The 24842-nt window shown below is 33.9% G+C and overlaps 1 protein-coding gene and 1 long non-coding RNA gene across 2 annotated transcripts in view; both read right to left on the bottom strand.

The window, feature by feature from the left end:
- Positions 1-400: 400 nt before the first annotated feature.
- LOC132758428 (DNA-directed RNA polymerase I subunit RPA2-like) overlaps positions 401-24842 on the bottom strand; it is a gene marked incomplete at its 3' end in the record, with an annotated part of 32120 nt that continues 7678 nt past the window's right edge. The window contains 18 exon segments of the mRNA XM_060750103.1: positions 401-542; positions 6116-6215; positions 7083-7224; positions 7891-8067; positions 9101-9208; positions 9591-9788; positions 10376-10576; positions 13527-13600; positions 14174-14309; positions 14935-15041; positions 15911-16007; positions 16497-16614; positions 18735-18788; positions 19224-19370; positions 20603-20679; positions 21538-21633; positions 22354-22452; positions 23679-23753. Coding sequence (XP_060606086.1) covers positions 401-542; positions 6116-6215; positions 7083-7224; positions 7891-8067; positions 9101-9208; positions 9591-9788; positions 10376-10576; positions 13527-13600; positions 14174-14309; positions 14935-15041; positions 15911-16007; positions 16497-16614; positions 18735-18788; positions 19224-19370; positions 20603-20679; positions 21538-21633; positions 22354-22452; positions 23679-23753 — 2148 coding nt within the window.
- Positions 11260-13146, bottom strand: LOC132758430 (uncharacterized). Its single transcript, XR_009629572.1, has 2 exons — positions 12673-13146; positions 11260-12519 (listed from the first exon to the last, which is right to left on the bottom strand). It is a non-coding gene; the product is annotated as an uncharacterized LOC132758430 (long non-coding RNA).

Raw genomic sequence — 24842 nt, 5'->3', positions numbered from 1 at the left:
AAATGCAACGGACGTCTGGACCGACCGACCGACCAACCGACCACCGGGTGACTCCTATATACCCCCCCCCCACAAACTTCGTTTTTGGGGGTATAATAACAAGTAAATAGTTTTGTTTGGTAAGGTGTTGAACTGCAAAAATTTTGTAGTTGGACACCATGAATTTTTGCACCTTCAAAGTCAAATTTAATAATTTGACCCCCTGTATAAGCGGTGGGACCTACATCCATAGGACCCCTGTAATCTGACAGTGATGTAAATCCCTGCTTAAACATTCAGTCATGGATGCCCCAGAAAGCCAATATAAAACAAATCATTCCATCAAATACATTACAAAATACTATATCGTTATCTTAGTGCAATAACAATCTACAAAATGATACTACATGTATAAACTTACATCAATTCTAAGCATGATAGCAACTTTTGATTTCCCACTGGTTCCCGTATCATTGCCTAACAGCTTTATATGTTCTACATAAGCTGGTTCCTGGCTCTTGTAATAGTTTACTTTCTCTGCACCACTTTGTGTGTTTATGTAACTGTAAAAATAAATCTGTTATTTATCTACTAAGCTTATTGTTTAACCTTCATTTATTTAACAAGAGCTGTCCCAGGAACAGAACATTTAACTTTTCTCAGTGCAACACAGTTTACACTAATAAATTTAATAAACAAGAATCTTTGTTTGATAAACACAAATGCCCCCGTGCTCACTGTTGTCAATAATTTAACTTTAGAGAGTGAAGTAGCTAATTTGTATGGAAGACAAAATTCTACTTTGTTTACATTTTGCCACTTTTATGACAATTATTTCATATTAGGCGCTACATTCTTTAGGATATAAGCATCTAACTAAATATGAAATAAATCTGTCAATATATAAAGGCTGTATGGGCAAAAGTGTAAAAATCTATTTTTAGCACTGTTGACCTTGACCCAACTGACCCCTTACTCCATCCAAAGGAAGAATACCATGTAAGTTATCTTCCTACCAATTATAATACAAATCTGTCAATAAACAAGCAATTATCATAGTATTGCAAGCAATCCATAAGTCCCCTACCGGTAAGAGCCCAAGCAACATTCTGAAGGGCCATTTCACTTAGGTTCCTATTTTAAGTAAATTTGTTGAAAAAGTTCTTTAAAAGTGATCACAGGAAACAGTTTTTATGTACAGACAGACGGACTGAAAGACACTCTAAAGTTATTTTTTAAAACATCCCTGTTATCAAAATATAACATTTTTAAAATCCTATCATGATTGTAGAAGTTGGAGTAAAAATTACCAATTTCTCAAAAAAAAGTCTTAAGTTCAAAAGGGGCATATTCTGGAAATAGTCTTGCTAGAGTATTGAACACTCACAAAATTTAATGTTGAGTGATAATAAGAAACATTTTATATGAAGTTTGAAGTAGATACATTCAGAAAAAGAAGTTATTAAAAAAAAAACAATGTTTTTTTTCATGAAATTTAAAGTTCAAGGGAGGTAATTCTGAAAAATTCTGCGCTAGAGTTGTAAACCTTGTCACATATGATGTGGTTGATGACAAGCAACTTATATTTAAAGTTTGAAGAAAATACCTTAAGAAATAAAGAACTTATAGTGAAAAAACTTAAAACTAGAACCAGAAATCTTGAAATTCAGTCTATTTGTTGCCATAGCAACCAGAATTTTCAACATAGGAAGATAAGAAAAGGATGTGCATAATTTCATACTGCCATCTACCCATATGTCAAGTTTCATAAACATATTTTCAGTACTTTTTGTGTTATCACTGGATCCAGGTTATGTGTAAAATTTGCCATATTTTCAGTCTATTTGTTGCCATAGCAACCAGAAATTTTCAGCATAGGAAGAAAAGAAAAATACGTGCATAATCTCCATACTGCCATCTATCCATATAACAAATTTCATTAAAATATTTTCAGTACTTTTTGCGTTATCGCGGGATCCAGGTTATGTGTAAAATTTGCCATATTTTCAGTCTATTTGTTGCCATAGCAACCAGAATTTTCAACATAGGAAGAAAAGAAAAAGACGTGCATAATCTCCATACTGCCATCAATCCATATATCAAGTTTCATTAAAATATTTTCAGTACTTTTTGCGTTATCGCAGGATCCAATTTTGTGGACGGACGGACTGACGGACGGACAGACGGACTGACGGACGGACGGACGGACAGACGGACGGAGGGTAAACCTAAAGTCCCCTCCGGTAAACCGGTAGGGGACTAATAAAGGCTGTATGAGCAAAAGTGTAAAAATCTATTTTTAGCACTGGTGACCTTGACCCAACTGTCACCTACCTCCATCCAAATGAGAATACCTCAATTTTATGTTCCTACAAAATATACAAGACATCTGTCGATAGAATAAGGTTAATACACCCGTAAAAGTGTAAAAAATCTATTTTTGACATTGGCGACCTTGACCCAAATGACCCCTTACTAAAGGAAAAGGAAGAGGACCTCCCTTGGTATGACTATTATAAACATGAATGACATTAACTTAAAAATAAAGGCTGTATGAGCAGAAATGTTAAGATTTATTTTGTTACACAAGTGACCTTGACCTTGACCTAGAGACACCTAACACCACAAAAAATTAGAGGACCGTTAAAGGTATCCACCTACCAAATATGAAAGATATCATTAAATAAATTAAGTAATTACTTGAAATTTTTTGATAAATCCCACTTGGCGGAATAGGTTAACCATACAAGGCCCTATTTTCAAAGTGATAAAAAGGGAAATTACTGGGAAAATGTTTTGTATCATGCACTCTGTCATACAGTTTCATTCCAAGCAAATTCTAAGACAAATTTAATGACTTTTCATGAAATATTTTGAAGATAATCAAATTCAAGGACTTTTTTCAGGTTTTTAGCATTGCATGATAGGAGCAAGGCAAATTAAAGCTTTTTTTAAGACTTAAAAATCCCAAGGTGGATTGACATTTACTCTAAATGAATGCCAATTTATTAAAACAGATCTATCTTGATCAATTGAACACAAAGACAACAAGAACCGGTTGAACCGGGTGATGCTCCTCGAGAAGCTTCTGGACACAGGAAAGTATAAAAAAAATGAACAAGGGGCAAAAACTCCAAAATTAGGCAAGGCGGAGTTATGTTTTTTTGCACTGCACTTCTATTCAATGAGATCTATCTATCTATAAAGTTTCCTGATGATACCAGAGTTATGTCCCGGGTTAAATTCAAAGTGTAAAAATGAACAAAGGGCAATAACTCCAAAATAAGACCAGGCTTTGTTTAGGTTCTTTAAGCATTGCAGTTCTATCCAATTATATCTAGCTACCTATAAAGTTTCATGTTGATATCTCTAATAGTTTTAAAGTTATGTCCCGGACAAAAGTCAAAAAGTAAAAATAAACAAAGGGCAATAACTTCAAAATAAGGCAAGGCAGAGTAATGATTCTTAAGCACTGCACTTCTACCCAATGAGACCTATCTATCTACAAAGTTTCATGTTGATATCTCTTATAATTTTAGAGTAATGTCCCGGACAAAGTTCAAAGTGTCAAAATGAACAAAGGGCAATAACTCCAAAAGTAGGCAAGACAGTGTTACAGTTCTTGTCCACTGCAAACCTACTTAATAAGATCTATCTACCTACAAAGTTTCATGTTGATACCTCTTATAGTTTAAGAGTTATGTCCTGGACAAAGTTCAAAGTGTGAAAATAAACAAAGGGGGATAATTCAGAAATTAGGAAAGGCAGAGTTACTGTTCTTGTTCACTGCACACCTACTTAATGAGATCTATCTATCTACAAAGTTTCATGTTGATACCTTTTATAGTTTTAGAGTTATGTCCTGAACAAAGTTCAAAGTGTGAAATAAACAAAGGGGGATAATTCAAAAATTAGGCAAGGCAAAGTTACGGTTCTTGTGCACTGCACACCTACTCAATAAGATTTATCTACCTACAAAGTTTCATGTTGATAACTCTTATACTTTGAGAGTTATGTCCCGGACAACGTTCTAAGTGTAAAATAAACAAAGGGGGATAATTAAACAAGAGCTGTCACAGGAGACAGCGAAGCTCGACTAATGAAATACTGGACTCAGTAAGGAGGACAAAACTATGAAAGAAAAATCAATTATTTATAATTATGTATTAAGTTACAGTAAAAAATAACGTTTGTTAACATAAATTCCAAGATCAAGGGGAATAACTCTAGAAATAGTCATGCTAGAGTTATGGACCTTGCCACACAACATTTGTGTAATGATAAGAAATATATATTTGAAGTTTGAAGTAGATACCTTAAAAAATAAAGAAGTTATTATATTTCTTAAAGAAAATCCTAAGTTCAAAGAGAGATAAATCTGTAAATATTGCTTCAAGAGTTATGAACATTGTCACATAAAATGTAAATTGATGATAAGGAATAAGTGTTTGAAGTTTGAGGTAGATACCTTTAAAAAAAAGTTAAAATAAAAAATAACATTTTTCTAGTAAATAAATCTAAGTTTATGGGGAGATAATTCTTGCAATATTGGTGCTAGAGTTATGAACCTTGTCACATAAGATGTGGATGATGATAACGTAAATATAATTGAAGTATGAAGTTGATCCCTTCAGAAATAAATAAGTTACAGTAAAAAATAATATTTTTTATGGAAAATTCTAAGTTCAAAGGGAGATAAATCTGAAAATATTGGTGCTAGAGTTATGAACCTTGTCACATAAGATGGGGATGATGATAAGGTACATATATTTGAAGTATGAGGTTGATCCCTTAAGAAATAAAGAAGAAACAGTAAGAAATAGTATTTTTTGAGGAAAATTCTAAGTTCAAGGGGAGATAAATCTGAAAATATTGGTGCTAGAGTTATGAACCTTGTCACATAAGATGGGGATGATGATAAGGTACATATATTTGAAGTATGAGGTTGATCCCTTAAGAAATAAAGAAGTATCAGTAAAAAATAGTATTTTTTAAGGAAAATTCTAAGTTCAAGGGGAGATAAATCTGAAAATATTGGTGCTAGAGTTATGAACCTTGTCACATAAGATGTGGTTGATGATAAGGAACATATATTTGAAGTTTGAAGTTGATACCTTAAGAAATGACAAAGTTATAGTGAAAAATATTTTACTGCACCAAAACTTTAATCTAAAATCTGGACGCGGACGCCGACGCAGACGCCGGGGCGAGTAGGACAGCTCTCCATATACTTCGTATAGTCGAACTAAAAATTAGGCAAGGCAGAGTTACGGTTCTTGTGCACTGCACACTTACTCAATGAGATCTATCTACCTACAAAGTTTCATGTTGATACCTCTTATACTTTTAGAGCTATGTCCCGGACAATGTTCAAAGTGTAAAATAAACAAAGGGGGATAATTCAAAAATTAGGCAAGGCAGAGTTAAGGTTCTTGTCCACTGCACACCTACTCAATGAGATCTATCTACCTACAAAGTTTCATGTTGATACCTCTTATACTTTTAGAGTTATGTCCCGGACAAAGTTCAAAGTGTAAAATAAACAAAGGGGGATAATTCAAAAATAAGGCAAGGCAGAGTTACGGTTCTTGTGCACTGCACACCTACTCGATGAGATCTATCTACCTACAAAGTTTCATGTTGATACCTCTTATACATTTAGAGTTATGTCCCGGACAAAGTTCAAAGTGTAAAAATAAACAAAGGGGAATAATTCAAAAATTAGGCAAGGCAGAGTTACGGTTCTTGTGCACTGCACACCTACTCAATGAGATCTATCTACCTACAAAGTTTCATGTTGATACCTCTTATACTTTTATGTTGTTTCAAAGGTATGTCCCGGACAAGAAAAGGGGCCGGACGGACGGCCGGACGGACGGACGGACAAGGCGGCGACTATATGCTCCCCCGAAATTTTTCGGGGAGCATAAAAATTGGTTGCTATGGTACTAAACCATTAGCTTGTTGGTAGCCACTGATTCTATATGATCATGATCTGCACTGTTTGCTATTCAGTCAGACCCAGTATTTATTTTGAATTTTTCCCTTAAAATGATGAATGTTTTTGACCAGATTGACAGACAGGTGAGTCCAATTAAGAAATTGAGCGTGGTAAGGGTTAAAAATTAAATTTCACCTGTAATAAACTGTATTAGGCTTGATACATCTGCCTATATAAGGTAAACCGTCCAAGTCTACTTCACCTGCCAGGTACGCCTTGCTAGTTTCTGATGATGCTAAAATTGTAACAATTAAAATAGTGATAAACTTGCAAAATAAACTAATAGACAAAATAGACAATGTTGTGAAAGGATAAACAATCCTATCCTTAAACTAGTCAATCCATACATAAGAATTGGAGTTATTTTGTGTTAAACACATCTTGGTTTTGTTTCATAATGTTTCTTTTTCCATGTTTTAAAGTTACTTTTGTTAGTTTGTCATACGCCAAATTTTCACACATTTTTGGTCAAATCTCAGCAAGGGATAACTATAGCCAGTAATCAACAATTTTTCCAAGATTGACCGACTATTTATACAACATGATTTCAGAATCAGCCATGAGTATCCTTAATGTCCAAGATCAGTTTTCACAGCAAAATTTAAATTTGCCTTCCCCTAGGATTGAACATGTCACCCCTTGATTATCAATCTAAAATTTTTCCTAAATGAGATAAGTAGGCAGACATTTAAAGTAACATTGACATTATACATGTTGTACAGCTATCTTCTACACACAAAAGAATTAAATCACTCTGATAACATTTAAAGTAACATCAGTGTAGGAGAAGTGGTTTACAATCAGAAAATGATCATAACGTCTCAGCAACACATGTCAAAATACTGTCAAATCAAATAATGTAATTCACATAAAAACATGGGCATTATTTTCATTTTTCTGTCAAAAAGGACATTTCTGTGGGTTCTTCATTATTTGCTTTGTAAAAATGTCAAATGCAATTAACGTACAGCATACATATAAAATTTCATGGTATCTTAATTTTCATGAATTGACCTATCCACGAAAAATCACAAAAATTAGTGTCCCATGAATAATAAATAATGATTTTGCTGTATTCAATTTCACAGCACAATATACTGACAGAATATAAGTGGTGTGGTATCAAATCCTGATTTAATTAAATCTCCTAGATTTATTATCTCAGTCTTGTATACTGTGGCATGACCAAAGCCTCGCTGGAATGCTGCCTTGTTGATAACCATAGCGTCTTCCATGTCGTATCCCTTTGTATCGTAAAAAACATAGAAATTTGTCATAGGTACTCAGAATTATTTGAGTTACTTTGACACTCTGCAAAAGTGGGTTTTTCCACAAACAAAATTAAACAGTTACAATTTGGTAAATATGTTGATTTTATGCACAACTCACTGACCACTCTATTGAGAATGGTTAGGCACCGTGAAGCTTTAATAGTAAGTTTGTTTGTACCCCTAGATTAGAACGGAAAAACCCACATTTGCAGAGTTCCAGATAACATCTATTCAGTTTCTTTTTAATCTATAAGATTTGTGCATACTTTTTAAAATGACACAATAAATTCATTAACTTTGAAAGTTTCAAAATAATGGAGTAATATTTTTAAGTCCTAAACATTAATAAATTTACGATTTACAATTCTTGAAGTTGTTAATTTATGAAGATAAGCATGTCATTAAAAGACTCATTACATAATTTTACTATTGACTTCAATTGAGTTGGGCTGCTTTTTTGGAGGATGGATCTTTCCTTTTCTTTGTATGTAAAAAATTAGCTAAATAGAAGTAAAAATATTGACCAAAAATTCAAATAATCTACAAACTAGCTTTGAGAAAATAGCATATGCTGGTGAACTCACTGAGTTGCAAGGTAAACACCATGAAACTTGTTAACAAAATGATGTATAAACTTACAGTATAAGAAATAACAGCAACCACAGCGTTTGTACCAAGTGGGTATGAATCCATGTCATAGTAGTCATACTTGGTCGGTCTGACCATCGGAGTCTGTGGGGTCTGTATTTTATACAGCTTATTATCTGATCTGAACTTTAAGGCATGTAATGGTACACCCATAGTCTGCTTACCCATCTGTAATATTGAATTTTTTTTGTAAATATTTTATGGCAATAATTCTTGGATTCGTTTTGACTCAAATATTTACAATCAAATTTAAAGGTAGCATCAATAAGGCACTTTTCAGTTACATGTGTATATATATTTTATGATGTGTTTTTATTTGTCCTTTATTTAGTTGAGATTTTAAGTCACATGGACAATGATACAGGTCTATGGTTACTTTCCTGTTTTACTGGTGGACAAAGATCTCAGGATACTCTGTTGAAGATAATGTAACCCAAAAGTGAGTATCTAAAATTTTGGTTATTATCAACATGTGAAAAATATTAAATTTTTTGTAATAATTAACATAGAAGTTTACTACAAGCTATGCTACTTGTTGGGGACCACCAAAACCGGACAACCACCAAACCCGGACGGCCCCGAAAATGCTTAATTTAGTATTTTCTTTGTTCAGTGGTTGTCAGTCACTTTTTTATCAACAATAAGTGCATGTTTATTTTAAAATTAAGTAAATAAATTTATTTCAACCTCCGTAAATGGTAATATTTTAATGTCTATTTCAAGAATGTTGACGTTGAAATTTGGGGGTCAAGAAAGCAATGCCTGACCTCATATACCAGCTATAATCATTTGCAGAGTGAATAATAGAATATCCAAAACTTCAGCATTTGTTACTGACATATTGTATATCATGTTAAAAATCAAAACACCCAAGCTTTTATCTGAATTAAATCACGTCATGTACATATCTGTCCGGACACATGGTACTGTAGTGTAGACAATTTAGGTAATTTTGATACCCTCCTTGTCGAGCCTCAGATATAAGTGTCAATACAATCAGAAATAAACAATCTAGTTTGTTAGTTAGGAGAAGAACCTAGCGGAACTGTGTCAAATTTGTAGGTCTCTAGGTTAAAAATTATGAAATTTGTACGGAAAAATGTTCCAAAAGTGTCCGGTTGATGGTCTCCGACCAGTATTGTTTTATATCTACATAAGGAGTGTGTAATAGTACTGAAGAATGGTATTAAAGTATATATACCTGACATTGGTACATGTTTCTGGGACTTTGGTTGAAGTCTGAAAACGGTGTTAGATTGGCAGCCACTGATAACATACTGACACCATCCAGTTCCTCATGTGTTGTTACCTAGAAACCAAACATACCTTTTATAGAATCTGTGAAATACAAGTGTATAACTGATTCATGTAAGAAACTCTCCTCATTATGTTTGTGTAAGTCATAAATTCCTGTTAACATTTTGTATGTTATATTTGTTGAATGTTACATCAATGTTATTTATTCCGGCTTAGCTCAATGGGGAGAATATTGGATTAGTTATCCAGGGATCATTGATCAGATCTTGTGGTGAGAATTCAATTCTCCTTGACAATTGATCTGGGACAAAGAGTCTAGTGGAGAAAAATATTTGTACATTTTAGAACAAGAAACATTCAAGAATTATTCTTTACATTGTTGCCTTTTGCTAAAGAGTTGTAATTTTTTATTTTTCATAAAGTTTACTTCCTACCCCTTCGTAAGCCTCTTTCTGAGTTATACAAATGTCCATGTACACCTGTTCAAACGTTCCTATCATCTCAATTTCATTCAAGGCGAGGTTCCTCACAGGGCGAACCATTCTGGCTGGCGTGGTAAACAGGTATAAACCCGGGTACTGACTGGCGTATTCTGTCTTCTTCACAAGGCATATCTCCATTGTAGGTGGAACCTGAAATACATTGTCACAGAACACCTAAAAGCTTTATTCTTGTCAAAAAAAATTTCACTTTCAAGAATGTTAGTAAGATGAGAAAAATATACACATCCAAATTAGTAAACATTGAAAAATATATGTATCCATATATCGATGCACCTACATAAATATCTTATTTTCATTTTCCTTAATTCTATCCACTTAGTTCTGAAAAAAATGTCAGTCAAATGACTTTTATCTATGTATTCTATAATCTATCATCAGTTCAAGGGCAATAACTCCTGGAATATAATCTTTAAGATGTTATACATGTATAACATATTAAATTTCAACCCTTACTTCACTAGAATTGAAAGTAATTAGCCTTATCAACACGATAGAGCAAGACAAGGATTACCTCTATATTGTTGGTAGCTCCATTTTTTTTTAGTTTTAATACTGATATCCAATTCACCTTCAGTGGACTGATCCAAACAAAAAAGCAGAACAAATCCATAACACAAATTCAGCATGTTAAGGGTGAAAAAGGTGAAAACACCAAGCAGTAAACATGTTCTCCACGACAACTGAACTATGCAAAAACGATGTTAATACAATAATACCTTATGCAATCCTTTAACTTTCATAACACGCAATTTTTGTTCCACCTGCGGTGCCATATTCTCACTGACATATCCCACAATCCTCCCATCCAACATAACTGTGTAACACTCTCCGATTGGACAAGGTGGATTATCCAATGAGGCCACTCCTACTATATCAAGAGCTTTAATGATTGGTTCGTGAAATGTGAAAACCTGGAACTGGAATCACATAGATATTTATAGAGCCTTCTATATTATTATCTCATACTGTTAAAATTTAAAATATTATATGACTACCAATTTCTCCGTGTTGCGACTGTCACAGTCAATAGAAAAGGGATATTCACCAGGTGATATTGTTCAAAACAAAGTATGTCATTAACATCATAAAAAGTAGTGATAAATTTAAACCACTATTAATAGAAACCAATTGTTAATCATAACTGGCTTTACAGTTTAGAGTACTAGTTTATAGAGTACTAACATCATGTGTAAACTACAGTCAGGCAGTATCCTCTCTGTCAAAGTACAAGGATAAACTAAAAATGTGTTTTGCTGCACTTTGTATGTACATTAACCTTCTTTAACATGGAATTGAATGCCAAAAATAGGTTAACAATTTCTGCACTCTCCATCTGATTTGGGCATGTCTTTTTGACAAAGGAAAACTAAGAAAAAATATCAAAAGTAGAAATTCATATGTATTTTGATCATATAATAAAACAAATGTATATATAGAGAATATTAAATGAGTGTAGGTTTCATACTGAATTTATTGAACAAAATGAATAAAATCATATTATGCAATCCTCTGGCTAATAAATTTAGTATTGAATCTATACGAATATAATATCCTATTTATCACATACATGTATGTATAACAAACAAGAACGATAAACTGTTAAAAACTAGAACTGCCACTATCATGGCGTGAATACCCCCGCATACCACTTTGTCAGAATCAACAGTGGCCATTTAGAGCTCAAAGACAACCTCCCTGCCAAATCTGAGGTTACTAAGCCAGTGCATTGCTAAGTTATGTATTCTACATGCTTCAAATGTGAAAATGTCAAAATCAATACATTGCGGACAGGACATTCTTTAGCAATTGAGAAGAAAAGCTTTTGTCAAGGTCCCTGTGACCTTGACCTTTGACCCAGTGACCTCAAAATCAATAGGGGTCACCTTATAGTCATGATCAACATCCATGCCAAATATGAAGACTGTGGGTCAAAGGAATCTTAAGTTAATGGGTGGACAAACTTTTTGAAGTCAAAGTCCCTATGACCTTGACCTTTGATCCAGTGACCTCAAAATCAATAGGGGTCATCTACTAATCATGACTAACCTCCATGCCAAATATGAAGACTGTGGGTCAAAGGAATCTTAAGTTATAGGGCGGACAAGCTTTTTGAAGTCAAGGCCCCTGTGACCTTGACCTTTGACCTGGTGACCTCAAAGTCAATAGGGGTCATCTACTAATCATGACTAACCTCCATGCCAAATATGAAGACTGTGGGTCAAAGGAATCTTAAGTTATTGGGCGGACAAGCTTTTGAAGTCAAGGCCCCTGTGACCTTGAGCTTTCACCTGGTGACCTCAAAGTCAATAGGGGTCATCTACTTATCATGGCTAGCCTCCATGCCAAATATGAAGACTAAGGGTCAAAGGAATCTTAAGTTATTGGGGGGACAAGCTTTTTGAAGTCAAGGCCCCTGTGACCTTGACCTTTGACCTCAAAATCAATAGGGGTTATCTACTAATCATGACTAACCTCCATGCCAAATATGAAGACTATGGGTCAAAGGAATCTTAAGTTATTGGGCGGACAAGCTTTTTGAAGTCAAGGCCCCTGTGACCTTGACCTTTGACCTTGTGACCTCAAAATCAATAGGGGTCATCTACTTATCATGACTTACCTCCATGCCAAATATGAAGACTGTGGGTCAAAGGAAACTTAAGTTATTGGGCGGACAAGCTTTTTGAAGTCAAGGCCCCTGTGACCTTGACCTTTGACCTGGTGACCTCATAATCAATAGGGGTCATTTACTAATCATGACTAACCTCCATGCCAAATATGAAGACTATGGGTCAAAGGAATCTTAAGTTATTGGGCGGACAAGCTTTTTGAAGTCAAGGCCCCTGTGACCTTGACCTTTGACCTGGTTACCTCAAAATCGATAGGGGTCATCTACTAATCATGACTTACCTCCATGCCAAATATGAAGACTATGGGTCAAAGGAATCTTAAGTTATTGGGCGGACAAGCTTTTTAAAGTGAAGGCCCCTGTGACCTTAACCTTTGACCTGGTGACCTGAAAATCAATAGGGGTCATCTACTAATCATGACTAACCTCCATGCCAAATATGACGACTGTAGGTCAAAGGAATCTTAAGTTATTGGGGGGACAAGATTTTTGAAGTGAAGGCCCCTGTGACCTTGACCTTTGACCCAGTGACCTCAAAATAAATAGGGGACATCTACTAATCATGACTAACCTCCATGCCAAATATGACGACTGTAGGTCAAAGGAATCTTAAGTTATTGGGCGGACAAGCTTTTTGAAGTCAAGGCCCCTGTGACCTTGACCTTTGACCTAGTGACCTCAAAATCAATAGGGGTCATCTACTAATCATGACTAACCTCCATGCCAAATATGAAGACTAAGGGTCAAAGGAATCTTAAGTTATTGGGCGGACAAGAAAAAACCGACGGACAGCTGGACGGACGGCCGGACGGACTGCCGGATGGACGGACAAGCTGATTCCAGTATACCCCCCTTACAACTTTGTTGTGCGGGGGTATAAAAACTCATTTTCTATTTGATGCACTTATAATGTAACGCGAACATCAGCGTGCTTTAATGCTATGTTTATATATAGCACAAATGATGTCATGTCAAAGTGTAATTGCACTTGTGTAATACTGTTTTTATAAAATGGCTTTATTGCACCGTGGTTTATATGATAATGATACATTCTCATGGGGGTAAAAAATCTTATCTCCAAAATGAAATTTTCAGTCTTGACATATACAGAAAATAGAAATTTACAAAATAAAAATATTAAAAAAAAGCCCAAAAAATTATTTGCTAAATTTTGTTTATTTGGTAACAAAAATAGAACCATTTATAAGACTGTGTAAATAAAGGATTCCTAGGATATCTACCTGGCACATAGCTGTAGCATGGTTCATCAGACCACATGGAGAACCATCAGGGGTGTGTACAGGACATAGAAAACCTACAACAAATATGTACACAAAAACATTAACACCTAATATATATAAATAAGCAGTTAACTTTATGGAATATAAAAATTTGAAAATGTATTTAAAAGTATTATGCTGTGGGTTCGAATCCCAACAGGGACTTTGGATTCTTTCATGTCAGGAAGCTATCAAGCTAGCTTACGGAATGTCAATGGTTCTACTCAGGTGCCCATTCATGCCTGAAATAATGCTTGGAAGGGCATCCGAAGTCTTTCTCCACCAGTAAAGCTGGAACGTCACCGTATGACCTATACTGTGTCGGTGCGACATAAAACCCCATCAAACAAACAAATGGAAAGTAATTTCCACATAAATTACCAGAAAGAGGGCAAAATATGCAAAAATAGCTCTTACTGTTTTAGGCATGCAGTAGAAAAATGGTGATAGATACTTTGAAATCAGTCATTGAATCTTGAATTTTTTTATACTTTTCTTACAATCCTTTTTATCAAGTCTGATTTTCTTTAAATATTTCATTTGTAAGCATGCAGCTTTAAAAACAGTTTTAGGTTCACAAATTCAGGATGAAAAGATTAAACACAAACCCCAAGCTTCAGGCAGAAGTTTTCTCACAGCAGTGGTTCTCATTGTGGCAAAGAAAGCACCTCTATGTATACAACGGAAATGAGAAATATATCTCATAAAGTTTAATTTGTCTGCTACAACTGTCAAACCAGAATTCTGAAAAACAATAACATCAACTGATTTCTGTGTCTGTTCTGACATTAGGCAATCATTCAAACAAATCTATGGCAGACCCGATTTCTGTACACTCACAATACAGTTTGCATATGATGGGATGGAAAAGGAAAGAGTTTCAAAAAATGACAAACTATCTTTTTGACTTTTTGTTTTTTGTTGTTGTTTTTTTTTGTACGAGAACTTACATCTTTCCAACATATCGCAAAAATACCCACAGAATCTTGACCTACAGACAGTCATGTGATTTCAACCCCTACAGTCACAGGGGATCATTGTAAAACACAGAGCCCTTGGTCAATATCTGTTATCATGACCACCTTTTGAAATATGCATCAGAAATCAAACCAGTACCCTCTTTTATGCCAAATATACATAAAACCTCATTTTGTGCCAATAAAATGTGGTCCTGACATGTGTTACATAGGATTCGTGTTTTTTATGAACTCATTTTTTTCTACTTGATTGATGCTATTCACAAAAGTAAATGGAAAATGCAACTTCTCTTAAACCCTCTAGCACAGGCATATGAAGTATTCTATTTTCAACAATGTAATCACTGATCCTGAAGGACCAGGAAAACAGACAAACTAGAAATTTATCTCACCTGCATCAATGCTAGTCCAGATTTAGTAACAAGGTTCCCTGTGGCTACTAGATATTCAAATGATTTGCAAATATCAGGTCCATATCTCAATGCATTAATTAGGGCATCTGTAAAGATAAAGATTTGAACTTAAAGAATTTTAATTCTTTATCAAATATGCACAATGACCATAACAAAATACACTGTGCTGTAACAAGAATAAGGAGAATTGTCCTTAGACCTGAAGTACAAATAACTGAATTTGTAATAGAAACACTTTTTTATAATGGTCAGTTGAGCAGGTATTAAGACAGAGTGACAATATTAAAGAAATTAGTCAATTATTATTAAGATGTAATTCTAGAGAAAAATCACAAGGGACACCTCTATATGCATTTTCATGTACTAGCTGACACCTGGGTAGAACCAACTATCTTTCATAAGCTAACTATCTCAAATGAATGAATTCAAAGTCTGTAGAAGGATTTGAACCCAAGGTGGTGAGGGGTAAGTGGATCCTCAAACATATAACGTCTTCAGGAATGGAACTTGATTGTTGCTATCATAGAAATGTTATGTTATAGTAATTTCCTAGGTTAAGAGAGATAATTCTCAACACTCATGCGCAATGTCTACAAGTTATCTAAATGAAAAATTAGAAATGAACATATGGATAAATTTGTATCAAAAATCCTTTGAAAGATTATACTCTCAGTATAAGTTTGAATTTATCTGTAACAAAACTTTATTTTTGCAGTGAGAAAATTAAAAGGTAATGCATTAGTGATTGTCTACATAGCAACTATAGAGTAAATAGAGAACAAATATCAAAAAACATCATCTTATCCCATCTTTAGAAAAAAAACTCACCCTTGGATTTTACTTTGAAGCTTATTTCCTGAACCATTGATAGTCCTGACCGACCCTATAGCACTGTGTCTATAACAAAAACACAGTCTGGTCATTTAACATAAAGTTTTATATAATAATAACATACCTGGTGTAAGTCTGTACCTTTCACTCCCTCCTTTGTAAGCCTTTGCCTGTCTATCTATCACAGATTTTATTATTTGTAAATATCCATCCAGTTTTTCCTGTCAACATTTAATACATAGAAAATCATTTTCATGACTTTTAAAATTAGTCTTTTCATTCTTATTTGAACCTTTTTCTATGGTAACTGTCCAGCTTTACTGGTGGAGGAATACCTGTTCCTGGAACTAACCAGTACTGGTGTGTGACCAAAGAAGGGCTTGAAAAAAACAGTCCCTGGGTAAATAGCCAAACACCTTAATCACTATGCCTTCACTCTTAATTTTTTTTTTACTCCTAAAGTTCAAGCATGGCTAATAATCTAACAGACAAATCTCTTTTCCATTTAACTGATGTATTTAGATGCTGCATTACCACAAAACTGACAATGAACAGTTCATAAGCTGAAAGGAGGTCAAGTCCATTACATAAACCCAGGGTTGTAGAGTGTAATAAGTTTAATTTCCTGATTTATTTTAAGATTGTAGACTGCTGAAGTACGCAGTTTAACACAGAATTTTCAATCCGATCACTTCTACATACATACATACCTTCAGATACATCTGAAATAGATGACCTCCAAGCAGAACTTCCTGAAACATGGGGCTATCACCATTTTCAGCAGCACATTTTCCCTTCGCAAAGTCAAACAATTTTCTGGTCATGTATCTGTCAAAGGATATAACCTTGTTATGCAAATATTACAGTAATAACACTTGATGTGATATATCCACCACTAAATATATCATATAATCATATTAATGTTTTCTCACTACAAGCATATATAGAAAACTAGAAATGTGTCATCATGCCACGGATGCCCCACATGCAGCCAAAATTTCAGATGGTGCATTAATTATTTTTTTCATTTTAAGTTCAAAGCCCTTAAAACTTTTCAATGTTAACACAAACCATTTTCATACAATGTTCAAGGCACTGAAATTATTCAGTCTTAACCTTTTAAAAATAGCATATTGCTTATTTGTAGCCAAAATAATGGCTAAAAGTATGAGTGCTGAAACTGAAAGTTCAAAATTTTTCCAACATTCAGGAAAAATAAGTTTGTCCAAAATCATTGAACCACGACCAAATTCAAACTTAAACTGCTTATTCCTAAGATGTATCTATATTATTTTCAAAGTGAAAGGGACATAACTCTGCCAAAAAATCATCAAACCATGACCAAATTCAAACTTGACCGGCCCATTTCTTTGACATATCCATATGTCAAATTTAAGTTGAATATGCAACACTGTTGGGTAGATAATGAACAGAAACTGTAAATTTCATATTATTTTCAAAGTGAAAGGAGCATTACTCTGCCAAAAATCATTGAACCATGACCAAATTCGAACTTGGCCTGGGCATTCCAAAATCATATCCGTATGTCAAATTTGAGTTGAATGTGTTGTACCATTGGGGAGATAATAAACGGAAACTGAAAATTTCATATTATTTTCAAAGTGAAAGGAGCATAACTCTGCCAAAAATCATTGAACCATGACCAAATTTGAACTTGACCTGCGCATTCCTTTGACGCATCCATATGTCAAGTTTCAGTTGAATGTGTTGTACCTTTAGGGAGAAAATGAATGGAAACTGGAAATTTCATATTGTTTTCAAAGTAAAAGGGGCATAACTCTGCCAAAAATCATCGAACCATGACCAAATTCGATCTTGACCTGTATTTTCTCATGTGTCAAGTTTGAGTTGAATGTGTTGTACCTTTGGGGAGATAATGAACGGAAACTGAAAATTTCATATTATTTTCAAAGTAAAAGGGGCATAACTCTGCCAAAAATCATCAAACCATGACCAAATTCGAACTTGACCTGTATTTTCTCATGACATATCCATATGTCAAGTTTGAGTTGAATGTGTTGTACCGTTGGGGAGATAATGAACGGAAACTGAAAATTTCATATTATTTTCAAAGTAAAAGGGCATAACTCTGCCAAAAATCATTGAACCATGACAAAATTCGAACTTGACCTGGTTTTTCTCATGACATATCCATATGTCAAGTTTGAGTTGAATGTGTTGTACCGTTGGGGAGATAATGAACGGAAACTGAAATTTCATATTATTTTCAAAGTAAAAGGGGCATAACTCTGCCAAAAATCATCGAATCATGACCAAATTCGAACTTGACCTGTATTCTCTCATGACATATCCATATGTCAAATTTGAGTTGAATGTGTGCAACCGTTCTTAAGATAATGAACGGAAACTGATGATGACAGAATGACAGAATGACGGAAGGACGGAATGATGGAACAGGGTAACACTATATGCCCCGGCCATTACATGGCGGAGGCATAAAAAGAACAGTCAACTTCAAACTCTTCAAATTCCCTTTAACAGTATAACTATAAACAGGCATTAAGCCTTCTTTCTTCTAAGTGAGAAACAGACCATATTTATCAAAATCAAATACATATCCACTATGTATATACCAATTACCCAACTGGCATGCATGGTTTAGCTTCATACAAATTGGAACAGTAAGTCATTTTCAGTCAGTAAGCATTGAAAGACTTTACATTTAACCTGTTGAATTTGTGTAATGGATTGGTCCTGCTTTTCATTCAGAACAGTTCATTCTAATTCTATGTGATGTCAAAATTAAAACACAAATATTAGGCTCCGAATATAGCCTGTGCAGACACCTTGCCACGCTCCATACTACCTGTAAAGGCTAGTCACTTTCTATTTCAGCAAGCTAAGGAATAAATATAAAGATATCATAGTAACATAAACATAGACTAATAAGATCAGACTTTACTTACACCAGGAGATTGAATTTATCAACATCGTTTGTTAAATGTACACACACACATTGTCTGAAAACATACAAAAATATATTGCAATGTTGTCTCACAATCATTTTAAACTAAAGAACAGGTTTAAGAATAAATGTAGAAAGATAAGAAAAAGAGGCAAACAAAGATTATTTCTTGTTCTTACGAGGATTTATAATTTGGGTTTTACATTTACTAGAAAAAAACAACAGATAATATATTGTACTTTTGTTAAACTTTAATTCAAAGCATAATTTACAGGACAAATAGAAGTAATGGATTTGTTACTCAATTTAGATTGGAAGGATATCTGGAAATAAATTTTAGCATTACACTAAATTTGGAGATTTTGTCAGAAAATTGTGAAATTGAAAGCAATGACTTTTCTTCTGTAACTCATACTTAAGTTTTATATTCAGAAATGTACCAAATTTGTCAAAAAAAACATCTTTAAATCATAATGTAACATATATTTACTGTAAAAGAAACTGTCCAACTTCTTCATCTGTTTTCCATTCCGGTAGCGAGAGTTTCACACGGAACCTCGAACCAATATGTTTTAACACAGATTGTTTAGTGAGCAAATTCTCGTTCAATGCTTGACGTAACATAGCCACTACACATCTAGTAAAAGAGAAAATACACATATACAAATGACTATTCTCAGTGCTTGACTTTAAGGAAAGTGGCATAAGTCTAAAATAAAAGGTAACTCAGAGTTATAGGACTTGTGCTAATCATGTTAGATAATGTGCGAAGTTTCATTCCCTTCAGTAGTTTTGGAAATACTAATTTGTATGCAAAAAAACTTAACCAAAGTGTGATGGCAATGTAGAATTGAGGGTTGTTAGAACTTTGCCTGGAATGTGTATCAATATTGCAAATAAATGCCAATTTCTCAAAATAAATCACACAGAACTTCAAATGTAAAGGCATTAGATTTTTCCTTGTTATAAATTTTGTTTATACACAAAACATGTACATTGTATCTAACATAGAACTAGAAAATTTGCAGGAATCCAGAAACTGATATTTTGATTTTGAGATTAGGTGACAGTGAATAAGGCTGACTTTGTCCTATCTTTGTACTTAAACATACTACTGTTTATTTGTTTTTTAGGTTTTTACGCTGATCCGAACATGTCCGAGGTCAATATTCAGCAAGAAATTGTACCTTACCCCAAGATTGAAGCAGTCACCCCTGGATTACAAATCAGACGCTCTCCCTATTGAGCTAAGAAGGGGGACTTAACTTACTATAACTATAAGATACTACTTATGTGAAGAATTATTTCAAATCAAAATTTATCATAGTCTATTATCTATAAAGTTTACTCCTCATAATCTGACCCAGAAACATCATCATTTTTGATTCCTACATAATCTTCATAAAACTTAGTATCAGGGCTCAGATTTAACTATTTTTTCACTGGCAATTGTTGCTAGTTAGTGTATTAACCCAAAAACCAAAATGTACCTTTTTCCACAATTTCATTTTACATGTAATGCATTATCATGCATAATTTATATATTTGTCTTTGTTGTTTTTTTTTTGGACATCATCAATAAAGAATGCATTGTCAATTATACTTTGCACAACTTAATTTTCTTCACAATTAACATGATTTGATGCATATTTTCTAATTTTTTTAACTTGCAAAAATTGGTAAACAAAAAAAAAAACAGAACAACTACTGGCAATTTTAAGTTTACTTGCAAGTTTGCAAGCATTAAATTGGAGCCCTGGGTAAACTATAACATTTTTCCATATAACTGACTTGAAGGAACTCCAATGCTTAAAACAATAAAATAAAACAAAAACCACAGTGGTGTCCCTTTAACTGCTATAACCTTACCCTTTATAAAAAGAGTCATCTTCTTTTCCTTTTACCAACTCATCATATATATATTTATCTGGTAATGACATCAAACCCTGCAATGTACACATCAAATATCATTCTACATAATATACCTGAATTAAATCAATGTTTGTACATTCTAAGTTTATTTAACACATGTACATATTTTATATTTGAAAACTTTCCTTATACTTTGTATTCTGTTCATGGAAAATACAATGAAAAGGAAATGAAATGTGTTATGTTCCCACACACTGTAAGCAGATGTAACTAATATGTCAGCATAAATATCTGGAAAAAAGGGAAGATCCACAAGAGCAGTCTGTGACACAATTGTTAAAAGAAGTTTAATTGAGCCTATTCTTGACAGACAGTGGCAGGGCTTTCATTTTAATCTGTAGCAACAGTATCTAAAGAGACTTCAGTGAACAGGTTTTATAGTACTACTTTACAGTTGCAAAACAGCAATTTAAAGTTATGGAAGCCAGAACTATCTATAGCAACAGATGTAACTAAAACAACTGATCTGGCCAGTGATCAAGGGGGTTATCTTAATCTACAGGCTAAAAATACCAACAGATTTTAACAGCATTTTAACCAATCAGTTAATAGTAAAGCCCTGCAATGAGAATATCTCTCATTCTTCCCCAAGCATTGGCTTAAGTCGTATTCAATCCTCAACATTCAACAAATTGCAATCAATGAACAAAAAAAAACATATAGCAATATTGATATTAAGTACAGGGCAACTTAAATTACTCGGTCAAAACTCTATCTGACACTGCACTAAATTGACAACATACTCTTTCACTTTGTTACTTTTTGTGTTCTTCCAAGATCCATTGTTTCAAACCTCATTTCAATTATTTCCATTACTATAATAATAATCGTATTTCTTTCATTTTTTAATATGGAATGGATGATAAACTTACCTTCAGAATCACAACAATAGGAGCAAAGAAGAGTTCTTGATTGTAGAAGAAACAAAGTTTGGCTGTTCCATCATTCAGATAGTGCAATACCATATTCTGTCAAATTGAAAATATAAATTTATCATAAAATTTGCTTTTAATTTTAATCATTTTAACAAATTTTACTTTAATGCTGAAGCAAGTTGGAATGGTTATTAACTTATATATTGCTGGTTTGGTTTTTATGACAATTTGAACATTTTTGGTCATATTTTAGCAGAAAGTTCACCTAACCACCTTTCATTGATAACAAACCAGTAATTCCAGTTTCTTCACAACTGACAAACTACTAAGGCCACATGATTTTTGAATAAACAACAAGAGACACATGTCCATCAGACTCAATGTTTGTGTTCAATTTGTCAAAAGAAATTGCGCCTTGCCTTTGCCCTGTATTACAAATGAAATCCTATGTTCTCCTTATTGAGCTAAGCAGGTTTTTTTATGTTCACACCATGGAGTTAGTAAGTGTGTAACTATCTATTACTCATTTACTGAATGGTACTTGTTAAACCACAGTTTCATTCACAATTCTGGTTATCATGTTTCAGTATAAACAAAATTTTTTATTTTCTTATCATGAGTATAAAGCATATTGCTATTCACATACAAGTATGATAGACTAAAACAAAATCAAGCTAAAACTTTGACAAATTAGCTGACATGTCTAGTATAAAAATTAATTGAACATGTACATGTATATTCTTTTTAACAAAATAAATACACCATTTAGAATAAAAACAGTGCACATGATACAGTGGTATTTATATTACTTACAGTAGCAGTATGGTCAGATCTGACACATCGCATCATGACACCATAGTCTGAAAACATAGTGCCACGTTTTCTCCAACCTGGTCGTGTCAAACATATCGGCTGAAATTAAACATATAACATGTTACCATTGCCTTCAGTGATATTCTTGTTGATTTTACATAACTAGAAAACATCATGTCTGTTTACAGTTACCTCCCTTTACATTCAGTAACCTCTGAAATTACCGTGCCATACCATTTATATGACACCAAAATTAATAAAGTTTCATTTCAGAAGACTGTTACAACATGTTTTGAGAATCATATGCTCATTACAAACTTTAGGTTTGAATCATGCAAGGAAATTTATATTCTTCTATGTGAGGTAGCTTTTCTGCTAGCTAATGGAAGGGTGACAGTTTTACTCAGGTCATAGTTAGTGTCTTAAATACACTTAAAGGTCACCTAAGGTTTTCTTCCACCATTAAAGCTAGCAAGTTGCCATATGACTTCATTAGTGCAAGTGTCAATGAAACAACCAACAAAACATGTTATTGTTACACTTCAGCTATCTGTAATTCTGATCTTTATAAATTCTCGTTTTAGCAATCGCTTCTATTTACAGCATGGCAAGTGAATATTTTAATTAATTCTTTTTCTTTCCTCAATTATTCATGTTCGGATCATTCTTTTGACAAATGGAGTCATGGACTGAGTTATGGATCTGATATTTGAAAATGATTTGAATATATTTATTTAATAAATGTGACTGGAAACTTGGTCACCAAATCTGGACTGGCATTAACGCAGGTGAGATAAATCATCTAGTAGATCATTGGTCTTGTTATTCTTGCATAGCAGACTGGTGTTTCCTTTAGTTTCACCCAAGCCAGAAATTTCATCTTGCATTGAGGGGGGGGGGGGGGGGGGGGGGGTGTGTGTGCCAGATGAGTCGAGTGCTATACAATGGCATGCTTAGGCTGACATAATTTTACTGTTATGAATGAAGTTTTAATTTCATAAGCTGTTGTTTGAAAATAGTTACGGGTGTAATGACCTACATTTCCATGGAAAATTGTTTTTATTAAGGTAAAGAATTTAAAATATAATGGAATATGGTAGAATATGCAAGAAAAAATATCTGACATAAGTTTGCAGTTCAGATGGGAATTTCCATCCCTCTGGAGCCAGCCCATGGGCGTGTCCCCTCGGGATATATATATAGATATTCTGATCTGAACGGCAACATATGACAGATATTATTTCCGGTTGATTATTCATGTGACTTTTTCTATAATTAAATACAAAAGATGTTTAATGCATGTTTTCTTCTCTGTTAATACTCACATAATTTCTCCTAGGCAAGATTATCATTCTTACAAGACGCTCTATACCATTTACAATAAAATAACCTCCCATTTCCTGAAATATATTACAAAACATAAAATAACCTTTTATTCATTTACACTGTAAATTTCATTCTTTTATTACTGTATGACATAATATTTTGCAATACATGTTAATCATCTGAGCTGTCTAACATAAAATTTCAAGAAAAAGGCCCTGTTGGTTTGGTCTTGTTGGCCAAACAACTTTAAAGATTCTGTAAAGTCAGGCTATTTGAACTTGAATCCTTTTATTCCTTCCTCCTCGGATATGTAAAAAGTACCAAATTATTTCCCACAGAATTTTGTATTTTGGACTCTACCATCCTTTTGTCTGGCTAGTCCATTGCTAGTTTTGAGGGATTGCGATACAAATAACAACAAAATAATATCAATATATTTAGCAGAAAGTATTCAGTGTGGTCATACTGTACAGAACTACATGCTGGCCAAGCTCTATATATGTAGCATAATCCTGGCATAATCACCATTACCTCTCTTAAGGGTTAATGCCTATCTCTGCCTAGCTCTCTAAAAGGTAAATGCCTTAGTACCTCACAATAACCTGCCTAGCTCTCTCAAAGTTTAATGCCTACCTAACCATAACTTTCTAAAATGTTAATGCCTACCTCTGCCATGCTCTTTAAAAGTTCAATACCTACCTCACCATAACTTTGTAACATGTTAATGCCTACCTCTGTCTAGCTCTTTAAAAGTTCAATACCTACCTCACCATAACTTTATAACATGTTAATGCCTACCTCTGTCTAGCTCTTTAAAAGTTCAATACCTACCTAACCATAACTTTCTAAAATGTTAATGCCTACCTTTGCCTAGCTCTCTCAAAGTTTAATGCCTACCTAATCATAACTTTGTAACATGTTAATGCCTACCTCTGCCTAGCTCTTTAAAAGTTCAATACCTACCTCACCATAAATTTGTAACATGTTAATGCCTACCTCTGTCTAGCTCTTTAAAAGTTCAATACCTACCTCACCATAACTTTGTAACATGTTAATGCCTACCTCTGCCTAGCTCTCTAAGTTCAATGCCTACCTAATCATAACTTTGTAACATGTTAATGCCTACCTCTGCCTAGCTCTCAAAGTTTAATGCCTACCTAATC

This window comes from Ruditapes philippinarum, unplaced genomic scaffold (assembly GCF_026571515.1).
Source record: "Ruditapes philippinarum isolate M1 unplaced genomic scaffold, ASM2657151v2 ctg644_1_1_1_1, whole genome shotgun sequence".
In the NCBI taxonomy this organism is placed as follows: Eukaryota; Metazoa; Mollusca; class Bivalvia; order Venerida; family Veneridae; genus Ruditapes; species Ruditapes philippinarum.
Note: the sequence above shows the minus strand (reverse complement) of the source record. Positions and strands in the feature narration are given on the sequence as shown.